The following is a 16,190-nucleotide window of genomic DNA, read 5'->3' on the forward strand; positions in this document are numbered from 1 at the left end:
CAGCGGGCGGCCCGGGCCCGGCCTCCCCTTTGTGGCGGTGATGCGGGGCGGGCGCGCGTTGCTAGGGAAGTGCGCGGGGGGCGGGGGGCGCGCGTTGCTAAGGAAGTGCGCCGAGGGCGGCGGCCGCTCCCGCCCCTCCACTTCCGGCGCCGCGGGAGGAGGCGGGCGCGGGGCTCCATGGTGACGGCGCAGGTGAGTGCGGCCCGGCCCGGTGGACCGAGGTGCCTCTGTAGGGTCGGGGCTGAGCCCGGGCAGCGGGAGGCGGAGCGCAGCGGGCGCGGAGCCGGCACTGACAGCGAGAGCGGAGCCGCCCGCAATGGGCCCCCGTGCTTAGAGCAGAGCAGGGAAGGACCAAAGGACAAAAGCGGCCGGGACGTGTCAGCTCCGAGATCGGGGAGATGTGAGCAGTGCGAGAGCGGTGCTGGATGTAGGGGGTACCTGCAGCGAGGTGAGAATTGAGGCAACCCGGAGGGTCTTCTTGAGGACAGCGGCGGATCTGAGCCGTGAGGCCGCGGGCCGGGATGGGCGCGGTGTCCCGGTGGGCCCGGCGCCGAGCGCTGCTGCTGGCCGGGGTGCTGCTCCCTCAGGCACTGCCCTCCCGTGTGGGAAATCGCACGGAATCACAGCGCTTGGCAGGGACCTCTGGAGATCGGCTGGTCCAACCCCAAAAGGTTGGGTGTGTGTTAGGAACAGTTTCTTCTCTGAAAGAGCAGCGATGCGTTGGCACAGGCTGCCCTGGTGGTGGTGGGGTCACCGTCTCTGGGGGTGTTCCGGAGCCGTGGAGATGTGGCACTGAGGGATGTGGTCGGTGGGCACCGTGGGTTGGGGATCTCGAAGGTCTCCTTAACGACTGTATGGTTCTAACTGCAGTGCTCACTTGGCTGCACGCTGTGGTCATTGGGAGGCTGCCTCCAAACGCATTCACTGCACCCTGAGCCGTACCTGGGTGCTCAGGAAGCGGATGAGCCGTACGGCCAGGGCTGCAGGGAGCTGCCTCGCCTTGCCCAAATGGAGCAGTGGAAGTTGTCCTCTTCGTTGCCAGTTGGTGCTGGAGTGCAGCTCATTGCGGTGGCGTACTCACCTGGCTGGTTTGCTTGGCAATATTTGCAAGCACAATGAGCGTACTACATCTGGCCGCCTTAATGATTTGCTTTGTAGCCAGCTTGATCGCATGGCTGTGTGAAAACTTTGGTGTAAAAATGTTGTTCTGTCACTTGATTCTTGACTGAAGGTAAAGGTAACATCAGATTTCCCTAGTGTGGAAAACAACATTCAGGGGGATGAGATGCCTGGAAATGGGCAAACTATTTAGTGATGTTATTTTGAATCCTTGCAGCTGCTGCCGCCCATTTGAACATCTTCTGTGCTGTTAGTAGGCTTCTAGAAAGCAACTTCACAACTTTTACTTCATAAAAAAGCTTTTTGAGCAGCATTCCGATGCACTGCTGTCACTTCAGAAAAAAACAGGTGTAGGTTTTAAGCCTGTAGTGGCAGGATGGTCCGGATGAGACACCACATCGCTTCACACATGAGGGAACTGTAATAGAAAGGTCTCATAAAAATGAGAAGTTTTCTTCAGTACACAGGAGATGTAAAAAGAGGTCGCTCGGAAAATAACACATTTATATTTCGGTAGGCAGGTGAAGCACTAAATCAGAGCACCTGACTGATTCCCTTTCAGGAGCCTGCAAGCTGTATTCCAGGCAGTATGGGCAGAGCACTGGATTTTCAAAGTAGGAAATTTAAATCAAAAAGCTAAATGATACTGAATAGCTTTGGCAAAATACTAATGTCTCAGCCTTGGCATTTTTAAGGTTTTTATGTTGCACATAATTTTTATTCTTCAGAATCCCCCAGAACATAAACATGCAAAATTCTGCTTGAATAGATGAGTCAAATCTTTGACTATTGTCATCTGCAGAAAACTGCCTTTGTTTATTCCTCCTTTGCTTTTGTTTTAGGTTTCTAGCACTGGATCATCCGTCGATCAGATCACACCAGCCACAGACCTGCTGTCATGTCTAAGTTAAAGAGCTCTGAGTCTGTTCGGGTGGTGGTACGATGCCGGCCGATGAACAGCAAAGAGAAGTCAGCTTCATATGAAAAAGTTGTTAATGTGGATGTCAAATTAGGGCAGGTCTCAGTGAAGAATCCACGGGGAACATCTCATGAACTGCCTAAAACTTTCACCTTTGATGCTGTGTACGACTGGAATTCCAAACAGGTTGAACTCTACGATGAGACCTTCAGACCTCTTGTGGACTCTGTTCTGCAAGGTTTCAATGGGACAATCTTTGCGTATGGGCAGACTGGAACAGGGAAAACTTACACGATGGAGGGGGTGCGTGGTGATCCTGAAAAAAGAGGGGTCATCCCCAATTCTTTTGATCACATCTTCACCCACATCTCTAGATCTCAAAATCAGCAATACCTAGTTAGAGCTTCTTATTTGGAAATATACCAAGAAGAAATCAGAGACTTGTTATCAAAGGATCAATCCAAACGGTTGGAGTTAAAAGAGAGGCCAGACACAGGTGTATATGTTAAGGATTTGTCTTCCTTTGTTACAAAAAGTGTCAAAGAGATAGAGCATGTCATGAACGTGGGAAACCAAAATCGCTCGGTTGGTGCCACCAACATGAATGAACACAGTTCTCGATCCCACGCCATTTTTGTGATCACTATTGAATGCAGTGAGTTGGGACTCGATGGAGAGAATCATATCCGTGTTGGAAAACTCAACCTGGTAGACCTTGCAGGCAGCGAGCGCCAAGCTAAGACTGGAGCACAGGGGGAGAGGTTAAAGGAAGCTACTAAAATCAATCTCTCTCTTTCAGCTTTGGGCAACGTTATATCTGCCCTAGTAGATGGCAAAAGCACACACATTCCATACCGGGACTCAAAGCTAACTAGGTTACTTCAAGACTCATTAGGTGGCAATGCCAAGACTGTGATGGTGGCCAATATAGGCCCTGCCTCTTACAATGTAGAGGAGACTCTTACGACGCTGAGATACGCCAATCGTGCCAAAAACATCAAGAACAAACCAAGAGTGAATGAGGATCCTAAGGATGCTCTGCTACGTGAATTCCAGGAAGAAATTGCTCGACTCAAGGCACAGTTGGAAAAGCGGTCTATTGGCAAAAGAAAGAGGAGGGAAAGGAGGAGAGAGGGTGGGGAAGAAGAGGAGGATACTGAAGAGGGTGAGGATGAAGGAGATGACAAAGATGACTATTGGAGAGAGCAGCAAGAAAAGCTGGAGATTGAAAAGAAAGCCATTGTTGAGGATCACAGCTTGGTAGCCGAAGAAAAGATGAGACTGCTGAAAGAGAAGGAGAAGAAAATGGAGGACTTGAGGCGAGAGAAGGAAGCAACGGAAATGCTGAGTGCTAAAATCAAGGTAGAATTCTTCCTTGCCGTGCTTTCCTACTTTTTAAAAGCAATTTATTTAGGCTACAGGGAGAATAGCAGGTTGCTTAATTTGGAAAAATATTTCAAAAGGTTTCCAGAATACTTATTTGTGTTTTCATTAGAAGATTTTAAAATAAACTATTTCCAGACAGAACTTGAAATTTTGTTTAGTTTCCTCCATTAATTACATACTCCAATATTCATGAGTTGTTGCATTGTTCTCATGTGCTGATCTTGTCGAATCTTCAGCAATCTGCACAATAAAATGTGATACATCTTATCGCAAGCTGTAAAACAAACAATGCTTCATTGTGCAACAGATCATTAACAAGCTTTTTTACATGAGAATGTGCATTTTAGGCCTTCAGATAGGCCACACTGCAGCAGTGTGTATTTCTAAGCAACTTATTGCTTCCTTAATCCCGCAGTTTTGTAGGGACTTTTAGAATTAGCCGTTCTGGTAGCAGCTGACTTAAAAGAGAATGTTAAGTAAGGGAGGTGCCCTGATGAAGAAGCTGCATATGTATGAGAGAAGGTTAGATTCTGTGGAAAAGACTCGTCAGCTGGTCTCCAGGAGAGAAACTTCTGGCCTTGTGTTTTTCTTTCAGGCAATGGAAAGCAAGCTTCTGGTGGGAGGGAAAAATATTGTGGATCACACAAACGAGCAGCAGAAAATCCTGGAACAGAAACGACAGGAGATTGCAGAACAGGTACAAGAAATGTTAGTTACTTTGTATAAAAAAAAAAAAAAAAAAACACCCGAAACCTACCTGTAGAACTTTTATAGAATGTTGTATCAGCAGAAAAGGTAAGAAAGTTTGCACAGGGTTAACCCTGACCTTGCTTTAATGGCAATCGTTGATTTCTAAAGAAGGGGCAAGGGCGTGCATCCTATTTGTAGTGTGAAATTTCTAGAGAAGGTTTGTAATAGTTCTCTTCCAGCTTTTCACATGGAAAATGGCACATTTTCACATGAAACTTCTATATCCTATCTATGTCTGTAAGTGAAGAAGTAATTGGAAGGCCTCAGACAGTGACAATTCAGCTATTAACTCAAGAGAATGGTGCTTATGATGTGATAAACGCTTCTTTTCTGTTATGCATTTTTTGTTGGTGATTCTTTAAGTGCAATGACTAGTATGAATTGATTTTTAAAAAAGAATGTAAACGCAGTGTTTAATTACTTTAATTGAAGCTTGAGCACTTATTCACGCTATCTGATTCCAATAGACCCTTCAGCAAAATAAAGACAAAGAAGAGCTAATGCTTCTGGTATTTCTAAGGCAAGAGATAGGAAGAATTAGAAGCTAAAGCAAAAGCCCTGGAACCCAGGGAAGTAAAAACCTCCCGAGTGCTGGATTCGTGCATGTCAGCCTGGAGGTGGCAATGTAATTGTGGTCTCTAATGTTGTACATGACATTCTTCAGAAACGTCGAGAGCGAGAAATCCAGCAGCAGATGGAAAGTCGTGATGAGGAAACGCTAGAGCTGAAGGAGACCTATAGTTCTCTTCAGCAAGAGGTGGATATAAAGACCAAGAAGCTTAAAAAGGTAAAAAGGAACATGACTCCACACCTCCTCGGTTAGAGATGAAATCAGCTTGTGCGTGAGACTGAGAGGAACCTTGGCAATTTATGACTTTGGCTCCTGTGGTCTGTTCCAGTTATTTTCCAAGCTGCAAGCTGTGAAGGCAGAGATCCACGATCTCCAGGAAGAGCACATCAAGGAGCGCCAGGAACTGGAGCAGACCCAGAATGAACTTACCAGGGAACTAAAGCTGAAGTAAGTCCCTTCATTTCATTGCCATTCAGTAACTGCAACAGAGATTGTTTCTTTGGGTGGGGAGTGAAAGGAGGGACTGAATTCATACGCTTGTGGAACGAGATTTAAACACGAGAAAGCTAAAACACTCCTCCCTTATCCAGGGCTGTATTAATTCACTGCGAGAGGAGCAGTGAAGAGTCATCAGCTAACTGTGCTTCTCGTGTATTTCCCATTTTTGTGGTTGCATGCAGGCACCTGATTATTGAAAATTTTATTCCTTTGGAAGAAAAGAATAAGATCATGAACAGGTCATTCTTTGACGAAGAGGAAGACCAGTGGAAACTGCACCCCATAACCCGGCTGGAGTGAGTGTACTTCTAATTTTTAATTAAGATCAAATCATAGGACATATAAAGCCCTCTAGTTGCCAAAAACAAGGTATTCCAGCAGAGGGAATCATGGATTTAAAACAGCCCTCTGAAGTTCTTATCTTCTTGCTGTATTATAAAACAAAGTTTTCATTCATCTGAGTAGGTTGAATAAAATAAGAATAGACAGTTTGGAGAGTTCCTGGAAAATTAAGATTTTTCTTCTAGGTGAGTCCAACATTTAAATGTAAAATATTTGTAGCACTGCATGCACCATTTAATATCAGTAAGCTCTTGGCATATTTCTTTTCTGATTTGGTTAAGAAAGTTCTCAAAAATTTTTATGTGAGAGCTATGGATAGATCCTAAATCTTTACGGAGGAAGTTCTGTAAAGCAAATTTAGAATGTCAGGTGCAACTGAGTGCATCTGTGGTCCATATAATAAAAAAAAATGTAGAAATCCCCTGTTTTGTGCAGGGAACAGATGCAGATGCCAAGGGATAACAATCTTATCTCGTTGTCTCTGACTGTAGAAAGAACTGTTCTGGGAAATGCAGTCGAGGTAGTTTCTGCTCACTTGAAATACATTTCCAGCTGTTTTACCTCATAAACTCCAAGAGGAGTCTTCATTTTTGGTGTATAATAGACCAAGTATCTGTGTTTTTCTAGTAACCAGCAAATGATGAAAAGGCCAGTGTCTGCTGTAGGATACAAAAGGCCGCTGAGCCAGCATGCCAGGACGTCCATGATGATTCGTCCAGAGGCTCGGTACAGGGTAAGCCCAGATGTGGTTACAGCCTTCATACATTCACCTTCCTAATCAGAGAAATGTGAATTGCAGAGGTTAGTTCTTCTGTGGGGTGTACAGTGTCTTGCATACATTTATAAAGTCCCTCAGAATAAGCTTCTGGAGGGAAAAGAAGCGATTTGTATGAAAGCATACAAACTTTGATTCCACTTGTACTTCCTCAGGCAGAGAATATTGTATTGCTGGAACTTGACATGCCCAGCCGAACAACAAGAGACTATGAAGGGCCAGCCATTGCTCCCAAAGTTCAGGCTGCTCTAGAAGCAGCTCTGCAGGATGAAGATGAGATCCAGGTGGATGCTTCAACCTTTGAGAGCACTTCAAATAAAAAACCAAAATCCAGGTGAGTTGAATTTTTAGTAAGTAGACTAGCAGATAGAAGAGTTACAAATACAATTGCTGTCTATCTACTGTTCTCATCAGTAAAGCTATAGCTAACTTGGCTGTAAAGCAGAGATAGAAAGAAAGGAAGATAGGACAGTAGAGAAAACCTGGGACTGATTAGAAAATAAATCCAGTTAAAAAAAAAAAAAAACAGCTTTGGAAGATTAATTTTGACGAGTAACAGGTGACATTGTTGGGGCTTTTTGTTTATTTTTCGTTTTTACTTCTTCAGGCCTAAAACTGGAAGGAAATCAGGGGGATCCTCTTCAGCAGGCACCCATAGTTCTCAGCTCTACCCACAGTCCCGAGGGCTGGTTCCAAAGTAAAACCAGCAATTCCTCTCCAGGGCGTGAACAGCTTTTGCCTTCTGAGAGCAGAGACAAGTAAAAACCTGCAGAGAGACCTCCCAGCCAGACTCCAACCCCTTTCCCCTGGAGGTGGCCTCTTTGCTGTTTAACTGACTTGTGCCAGTCCAGGTACACTGAGCCACAGGAAGATACGTGTTTGCAATTCAGCATTTGGCCTCTGTAGGAAACAGATTTTAGTTAGGAAATCAGAAATGCATGAGGTACGTTACAGTGTATTAGAAGCAATGGGAAGCATGGGGATCACCTCACAGCATCACCGTCTCTCCTTCTGCACTAGCCCTTTTGCTGCACTTGGCTTTTTTGTTGGGCAATAAGAAGACAGAGTTGAAAGTCATCTCAACAGAACCACCATTCCAGAGCTTCGTAGTGAGAATCAAACGAGGTTAAAAAGCAGAGGATCTACCCAAACTTGACTAGGTGCATAGTTTTTCCTCTTCCTGCTCAAAAGACTGGCATCATCATTTGGGGTTAAGAAGTTGATCTGAACAGGCATATTGGCAGCTGTCAGTGTGTACTCACCACCAGATAGCTGTGCCTCCTTTTCAAACTGTAGGACAAGAAGGGGGCTTGAAAGAATTTTTGTGCTTTCTGGACAGGAAGCAATAGACATTGAAGTCTTTTACTTGTTTACAACCATAAGTAAGAGCTCCTCTAAGCTGACCTCCTACAGATCACACCCCTATCAACAGGAACCGCCTTGTCAAAGAATACATCTGCATCCCAGTGCCAGCTCCACAGCTTTCTTCTTCTTTGTTGCCTCCATCTTTATCCCTGGCATGTGAAACCAGTATCCACACTGAGTCTTTGAGCGGTGGTGTGGTGCATGGCAATTTTCACAGATCTCCCACTGATGACAGGAAATGTAGCATTGGCATGGAGCTATCTTCTGAGCAGGCTCATAGGGCTGCCTCTGCTCTCCCCTGTAAGCTGGGTCGAGGGTAGAGCACCATAACAAGAAGCCGTCTTTGAGTGCACTGTTCTTGTAAGTATGGTCCCTTCCCTTGGTGTCTAAGGAGCTTCAACGTATGGTGCCCTTTGTGCCTCACCCATTCCACTTTAGAAGCTTTACCACTGCACCTCCTGGACCAGGCAGAGCCCAGTGGGAGTGAAAGCACATATAGCCAAGTCTGGATAATGGAATCCGGTACTAAATCCAGGGGTTGTAGTTTGAAAACAAGGGAGGAAAAACTCCTGCTTTTGATGGTCTCTCTGCAAGCTGCCCTATGACTAAAGCAGGCTACTGTAAAGCTGCAGGCTCGTGTGGCAAGGTTGAGGGAGATGGAGCTGCCATGTTGAAGACAGTAAGGTGTCCCTGTCTAGTGTTGCACAGCTCATTCATAAGTTTTAGTTCGTTGTATATTGAGACTTGGGATGTTACGTTTTCTGGTTGCTGTTGGCTGTCATCCTATGAATGTTTTTACCTATTTCCTCTCCTTCACTGATGACTTCCTCCAGACTGACATGTGTGAGTGTATGAGGACTTGCCTGGTTTTAGAAAGGCTCTGATATATGGACTCTACCTTGTGTGCTCGTTACGTATCTGCTGAGTGACTTCACCCAGGCTGGAGAACTCCATTCTATCTGACCCCCATGAGCAGAAGGAACTGAACACTCAGCACAGCTCACCTCTGCATCTTGCGGGCATGGTGCCTCGGTGAGCCAGCTGCCCGGGTGGGCCTGGTTAAACTCCAAGTCAGCTGCTTTCATTCGTGGAGTGCTTTTCTGGATCACAAGATTAATATATATATACATGCGCATATATATATATTTTAGTTTTGGTGGAGGAAAGATGAGTTTGCCTAGAACTGAGAGAGCAGTCATCTGACAAATTCCTTTCAACTAGAACATGGAAACCTGGCATAATCTTCCTTTTTATAAAGCACTGTTTATGTACAGAGAGCCTTTTAATTAGCTCTTGTTGCATAATATAATGTCACCTTCTCTTCCCTCTCCTCCGTCTTTCTCTCTAGCACATAATCTTCTGTACTTTGACATTTTAAAAGATGATTGTATGCTGTAAATGCTCAGAGAACTGAAATGAAACAAGGGGGTTTTACAACCTGAAATAGCAACATAATATATACACATGTATATGTACATACCTTTATGTACACGTATGTTTAATGTGGATGTGCATACACAGCCACGTCTGTGTTTGCACATGCACACACGTCCCTCAGTCACCACTGTTCCACAGGGAATTCTATATTAAATTCAAATGCTGGAAGCTCCCCTTGTGGCAGGACTGGTATGGTGGAAATTGCAGTGCAAACCCAAACTGTTCTCGTTTTAGTGCTGACAAGCTAGCTGGTTGATATGTCGGAAAGGCTCCGCTTTTAATTCTGTAGAAATTCATTAGCAAGGTGAAAGAAATTCAGTAGGATGGAAAAAAAAGAATAAAATTGCATACTTAGTCATTGTATTTAAACCAGAGCTGTGGTTAGAGATTCGGTTAGTGTATTACGGGCCATCTCAGATCGTTACAGAAGCTTTTAGATTCTCATTTGGATGGACTTACCCTTGACCAGATACTCTGTGGCACTGACATTAAGAAAAAATACATTGTCTCAAGCTCTACAAAGCATACCGAGCGCTGGGTGGAAGTTTTTAATGAACATTCCTGCCAAGCTTGCCTGCCTCTGGGCGTTATCTGAGCCATCTGGGCTTCCTGCAGGTTAACTGCCAAAGACAGGAAACCCAGCAGACTCCTGGAAGAGGCCCTCGGACGTTGTGCGCAGTCACAGCTTTTGTCATTAGGAACCTTTTACCTCCTTGTCTCAGCTCTGATCTGTATAATGGGATCTTTATTTCAAAAGCAGCACCGTGCAGCAGAAGCGGGCCCCCGGTTCCGGCAGCGAGCACCACGCGGCACCGAAGCCTTTCTTACACTCCTCACTACAGGTGTCGTGCCTTTTCCAAAACACCTGCGTGCTGCTCGCCTCTTCTCAAACGCCTTCCTCCGTCACAGCACTTTAGGCCGCACCGACGTATTTATACAGCTCAGACCAGGCTTCTGCTCAGCGCTTTGTGGATGCAGCGAGGCTGCCTTCACCGAGCGCAGCCTGGGAGGCACCCGCAGCCCCGCACCCGTCCCTTGGGCCTTCCAAGATCCCACCAGGGCTGCGTTAAAAGCACAGATCGGCGAACGGAACCCGCACAGAGCCCAGCGCGAGGCTGAGGCGGGACCCGCCCGAGCGCTGCCGTAAACACGAGCGCTGCCACGAGCGCCGTGCGGGCCCTGCCCGCCCTCCCCGTCCTTTCCGTTTGACACCGGGGGGTCCCGCTGCGAGCCCCGGCCCCGTGCGGGTGCGCCCGCCTCGTCCCGGAGAGCCGCGGACGGCCCGCCCCATAGTTCTGTCCCGTATGTATTTGTATCATCTCTTTTTTCGGTCGAGGAATGTCAAGTGGTCCTAAGACACGGCGCGTAATAAAGTCGATCCGATTTATCGCATCGCAACGCGCCCCTTTTCTTCCTTCGTTTCTAAGCCGCGTCCGGGCCGCTTCGATGAGCCCTGCACCAACCCGGCCCCCCCGCCCCCAGTCCCGCGCTGGGGGAGCGCCGCCCCACAATGCCCCGCGGCGCGCGGTGCCCTCTGGGAGCTGTAGTCCCCGGGGGGGCGGGGCCGCATCGCCTCAGCCCGCGCGGCCTACAGCTCCCGGCAGCCCCCGCGCTTTGTTTTCCTTCAAACGCCGCCCGGCCCCTCCGCTCGCGGCCCGCCGTGTCCCACCTCGGCCACCGTCGCCGAGCCCCGCCTCTTTCCCCCCGCTCCGAGCCCTTTGACCCCGTTGTTATGTCGGGCCCGAGCCGCCGCCGCCGCCGTCTCCTCCCGTAGCGCCCGGAGCCGCCCCCGCCGCGCGTCTCCGCTCCGACCACCACCACCGCCGCAGCCGCAGCCGCCGCCGTCTCCTCCCGGTGGTGTTCGCCGCCGTCGGGGCCGCCGCGTTCGGAGCCGCCGCCTCCGCCGTTGTCGTTGCGCTCTGCGTGCTCCGCGGGGGGACCCGTCCGCAGGTGGGGGCGGGGGGGGGACGTCTGTCCGTCCGTCTCTGTCCGTCTAGTCTGTCTGTCCGTCCGTCTCCGTCCAGCCAGGCGTCCGGCCGGCTGGCTTGGCCGTCCATTCGTCCGCCCGCCTGCCCGTCCAGGTGCCTGTCCGTCCGTCTGTTCATCCTGGCGTCTCTCGGTCTGTCCGTCCGTCTGTCCATCCTGCTGTCCCTAGGTCTGTCCGTCCATCTGTCTGTCCATCCTGGTGTCTCTCTCTCTGTCCGTCCATCTGTCTGTCCATCCCGGCGTCTGGCTGGTTGGCTGTCCCACCGTTCGTCCGCCTGTCTGTCCGTCCACGTGCCCGTCCGTCTATCTGTCCGTGTTGTCCATCTGTCTGTCCATCCAGGTGCCCATCTGTCCATCCGTGCATCCAGATGTCTGTCTGTCTGTCCATCCATCCACCTGTCCATCCATCCAGGTGCCCATCCATCCGTCCATCTGTCCATCCATACATCTGTCCATCTGTCCATCCAGGTGACTGCCTGTCCATCAGTCCAGGTGTCTGTGCATCCATCTGTCTGTCCATCCTGGTGTCTGTCTGTCCACCTGCCTGTCCATCCATTCATCCACCTGTCTGTCCATCCAGGTGCCCATCTGTCCATCTGTCTGTCTTGTCCATCTGTCTATCCGTCCATCTGTCCATCCAGATGTCTGCCTGTCCATCAATCCAGGTGTCTGTCCATCTGTCTGTCTGTCCATCTAGTTGTCTGTCCATCCATCTGTCCACCTGTCTGTCCATCCAGGTGCCCATCCATCCATCTATCCATCCATCTATCCATCCAGATGTCTGTCTGTCCATCAATCCAGGCGTCTGTCCATCCAGGTGTCTATCTGTCTGTCTGTCCATCTGCCTGTCTATCTAGGTGTCTGTCTGTCTGTCCGTCCATTCATCCACCTGTCTGTCCATCCAGGTGCCCATATGTCTGTCTGCCTGTCCACACGTCCCTCTGTCTGTCCATCTGTCCATCCAGCTGGCTGTCTGCCTGTCTGTCCGGATGTCCATCGGTCCACCCATCTGCCCGTCCATCCCGTTGTCCCTCTGTCTGTCCATCTTCCTGCCCGGTTGTCTGTCTGTCTGTCTGTCTGGTTGTCCCCTCTATCTGTCCATCCACTCATCTCCCCTGTCCAACTGTCTGTCCCTCTTGTCTGTCCATCCGGGCATCCCTTGCTCCATCCCTCTGTCTTTCTGGTTGTCTCTCTGTCCAGCTGTCTGTCCATCTATCTTTCCAGCTGTCTGTCAGTCTGTCTGTCTGGTTGTCCCTCTGTCAAGCTGTCAGTCTGTCTGTCCACCTGCTTGTCCGTCTGCCATCTGTCTGTCCTTCTGATCGTTCCTGTCTGTCTGTCCAGTTGTTCCTTGTGTCCATTTGTCTGTCTGTCTGGTTGTCCCTTTGTCCAGCTGTCCTTCCATATGATTGTCCCTCCATCCAGTGGTCTGTCCATCCAAGTGTTCCTCTGTCCATCTGTCTGTCTGGTTACCCCTCTGTCTGTCCATCCAGTTATCCCTCTGTCCAACTGTCTGTTCACCCGGTTGTTCCTCTGTCTGTCTGTCTGGTTGTCCCTCTGTCCAGCTGTCCATCTAGGTGTCTGTCTGTCCTGTCATCCCTCTGTCCGGATGTCCATCTGTCTGTCCACCCACTTGCCCATCTTTCCATCTGTCCAGGTGTCTGTCTGTCTGTCTGTCTGTCTGTCCAGTTTTCCATCCATCTGGGTGTCCCCATTGTCCATCTTTCTGTCCAGGTGTCCATCCACCCAGGTGTCCGTCTGTCTGGGTGTCCGTGCCTGTGTCCATCCAATTGTTGGTGCAGCTGTCCTCCTGTCTGTCCAGGTGTCCATCTGTCCGGCTGTCTGTCCACCCATGGAGGGGGGGGGGGGGGTTATTCCATCTGTCTGCCCAGGGGTCTGTCTGTCCATCCGTCCATCCCTCCCCCCTCCCAGCCGCCCATTCATCCACATGTCCGTCCGTCTGTCCATCCCTTCAGACCCACGCCGCGTCCCTACACCCATGGATGGGAGCGGGGGCAGCGGGGGGAGAGGGGCGGGGGACACACACACACACACACACACACGCTCTGCCCTCATCCCAAAAGAACCAACCTCCCCCCCTCCCCCCCAAATCCATGGGTCACTCCCCTTCCCTTGGGGACCCCCCCAAAATGCCGCCGGGTGCTGGAAAGTCCCCAAATCCCGACTTCCCCATCACCACTGGAGAAGGGGGGGGTGGTGGTGACGGGGGGGGGGGACACACACGCAAAAAGAGTGGGGACACCTCGCTCCTTCCACTGACTCCCTCCTTCCTTCCTTTTCCCCCCCCCCTTCTCCAACACAGAGCGCCACAGCTGCCCACGTGTTGCTGAGTGCTGGTAAGTNGGCCCTTTCTCCTCTCGCGGGGCGGGCGTCGCGGAGCGCCGGGCCGGGCCCCGTCACCCCGTCCGTGAGGGGATGTGGCCGCGCGCCCGGCCCCGCGTTGTGTTCGGGAACGTGCGCGGAATGGTGAGCTCCCCGCGCCGCGCCGCCGCCTGCTCCCTGCGGAGCGCCTCGGCCGTGAGCTCGGATACGGCGGAAGGAACGTCAGCTCCGCGCCCTGCTGGCCCAAAGCGGGGCTCCGAGCCGCGGGGTGCTGAGGCTGACGGCGTGTGAGGGTACGGTGCTTCTGAGGAACGTGTCTGTAGGGCTGAAGGGCGTCCTGCTGCCTTGTGGGCTGCGTGATGCTCAGAGCCCGTGAGCACAGGGCTTGGAGGGAAACGTTGGGCAGGATCGGGGCGCTGGGCCCTGCGCCTGTTGGGTCTGTTCTGAGAGAGCCAGCGCTCCTCCTGAGCGAGGTTCGTTTGGATGGCTGAGCAGAGGGGAAGCCCCGCCGGGCGGACATCTCTCATCCAGCAGGCTCGCGTTCCACTGGGTGTGAAAAACGATCGTATTTTTGGCCCTGGTGACTTTGGCTTGAAAAACTGGAGAAGGGCAGAAGTTGGGCGCTGCAGAGCTGCCCTGTGTCTCCGTGGGGTCCTGGTTCTGGGAGGCTGTGGGGCTGCGTGCAGGCGGTGAGCCCAGACTGGAGACAGCACAGGGCTGTGTGGCACCAAATCCCCCTCGTTCTGGAGTCCTGAGCTCCAGGGGGTGAAAAACTCAGTGTCTGGGGCTGCCCCAAGCATTTCACAGAGTGGGTGTCTGAGCAGCTGTTTCCTGATGCACATCTTTGCCCCTGTGAAGTGGTGAGGATCCTCTCACCTGTCTTCTAGGCCATCACTTCGGGCACAGGCACAGAGATGTCAAGGGCCTCGGCAGCATCTCAGAGCCATGGAAGGACCAGAAATAGAACCATCTCCTGCTAGATTATCCACTTAGAGAGACCTGCAGTTGCATAGCTGCGCTCCCAGCTTGCAGGACTGATTGTAAATCCACTAAAAATAGATCTTTATTTAACACTAGGCTTACAAATGCTCCCTGTCAAAATGCTTTTAATTTTCCTTTCTGACGTGCGCTGCTGGATTTTGTATTCCTCTCGATGTTTCTGAGAATCACAGGGAAAAGTGCTTTTTAGTGTTGCTGCTCCTACGGTGCTAACATTATCCGTATCCCATAAAACAAGCCCTTAAAGATGCGTTGGGGCACCTGGAGCCATGGCACTCCTCGGTGGGCACTGTCAGAGCTGGGTGCCCGCGCCACCCGTGGGTTCAGTGGGAGAGGTGTCAGCCTCCATCACTGGGGACATAGGAACCCACAGCTCTGTGTTACGGATGCTGGAGGAAGATGTCTCCTTGGGGCAGGGAACAGCTGGCGTTGGTGGAGATCCTGCTGGAATCCCCACCCATGGGGCGGGTGGGGGTGGTGCTGCTGGCTGAAGGTGCACGAGCTCCCCGTTAATGGTACGTAGTCATTGACTGGAAGTTGTTCCCAAGAGGGCAGATTCTTTTATTTTTACGTAAATGCTCATTCGTGTTCAGTTTTAGGCCGTGCTGTGTCTGACGCTTGGGAGTGACTTTGTCAGCTGTGAAGGATTCCCTTGTCTTCCAAGGGAGGAGTGTTTCATTCTGTGGATCCCGTGTGGCTGCAGAGCATCCCCTTGTCAGTGCCTGTCCCATCAGGGCGATGCAGAGTGGTGGGGTATGAGGAAGGTGCAGAGATGGTGACCTACAGGCTTTGTGATCAGTGGAGGGAGGCGTGATGGAGCCGCGCTGGCAAGGAATTAAAATTGTTTACACTTGGAATTTGGCTTATTGCTTTCTTCGATCTGTTCTTTAAACTCTGTGTTTTCGTGGTGTGTTATCTCAGGGTATGTGGTTCTTCCCAGCAGGTTACCGCCGCCTGTTCTTGTCATCTTCAAACACCTGAAGAATTCGTATAGGGTGGATATGGCTTAAGGAATTCCTTTATCAAAAAACGTGGTTGAACTGCAGAGCTAAAGAGCATGGGGTTGGGTTTCTCATTGACTGGGGGATGGGCTGGAGGTGCAGGCAGCCCCTGCATGCCGTGTTTTTGCAGCCGCCCCGTTCCTGCAGCTCCAGGAGGAGGGCTGCGGATGCAGCACAGCGAGGTGGGTCTGCACGCTGCCGATAGATGCGGGGCGCTGGGTTCTGCTTTGGCTGCTCACACGGCTCAGACTGAGAGGCAGCATCGTGTCGTTGGGTCCTCTTACAGCGCGGTGACCAACATCGTCAGGATCACGCGTCTCTGTAGCCGTTGCACTGGGAGAATTTACGCTATGGTTACAATCAGGGAGTTCCAGGCTGGAAATCCACTGCTGCTTTCCTCGGCCACTTGAGGCCATGTCACGTGCTGGTGTTGAACTGTCACACCCGGTCTGACCTGGGGGCTGCCACCCTTGGTGCCCCCTGCGCTCAGGAGCGGCCCTGCTTGGGTGCGAGGTGTGGGGCAGTGGTGCAGCTCCGGGTTGTGTTGGCTGCAGCTTATTTTGCTCCTTGTTTCCTGATTGTGTGGGTGACCTCCTTATTCGCAGAGGTGTCCAGTCCTCTTTTTGAATCCCCAAGGTTCTTGCTTCTAGGTACTGTGGAGCACTAAGTTCCACCGGCTTTAAAAAAATATATATCTATTAG

At 50.8% G+C, this 16,190-nt stretch overlaps 1 protein-coding gene across 3 annotated transcripts; it reads left to right on the forward strand.

The window, feature by feature from the left end:
* Window positions 102-10,554, forward strand: KIF3B (kinesin family member 3B). 3 transcript variants are annotated; one of them, XM_021416244.1, is made up of 9 exons: window positions 102-192; window positions 1,962-3,400; window positions 4,020-4,121; window positions 4,839-4,961; window positions 5,074-5,192; window positions 5,426-5,539; window positions 6,213-6,318; window positions 6,516-6,694; window positions 9,923-10,554. In XM_021416244.1, exons 2-9 carry the CDS (start codon window positions 2,018-2,020, stop codon window positions 10,077-10,079), a joined length of 2,283 nt encoding a protein of 760 aa, XP_021271919.1. In that variant the 5' UTR covers window positions 102-192; window positions 1,962-2,017; the 3' UTR covers window positions 10,080-10,554. The 3 variants fall into 3 exon arrangements, with proteins under 3 accessions (XP_021271919.1, XP_021271921.1, XP_021271920.1); XM_021416246.1 differs by lacking the exon at window positions 9,923-10,554 and adding an exon at window positions 6,968-9,531; XM_021416245.1 differs by lacking the exon at window positions 102-192 and adding an exon at window positions 199-448.

The sequence above is a fragment of the Numida meleagris genome, chromosome 19 (genome assembly GCF_002078875.1).
Source record: "Numida meleagris isolate 19003 breed g44 Domestic line chromosome 19, NumMel1.0, whole genome shotgun sequence".
Classification (NCBI taxonomy): domain Eukaryota; kingdom Metazoa; phylum Chordata; class Aves; order Galliformes; family Numididae; genus Numida; species Numida meleagris.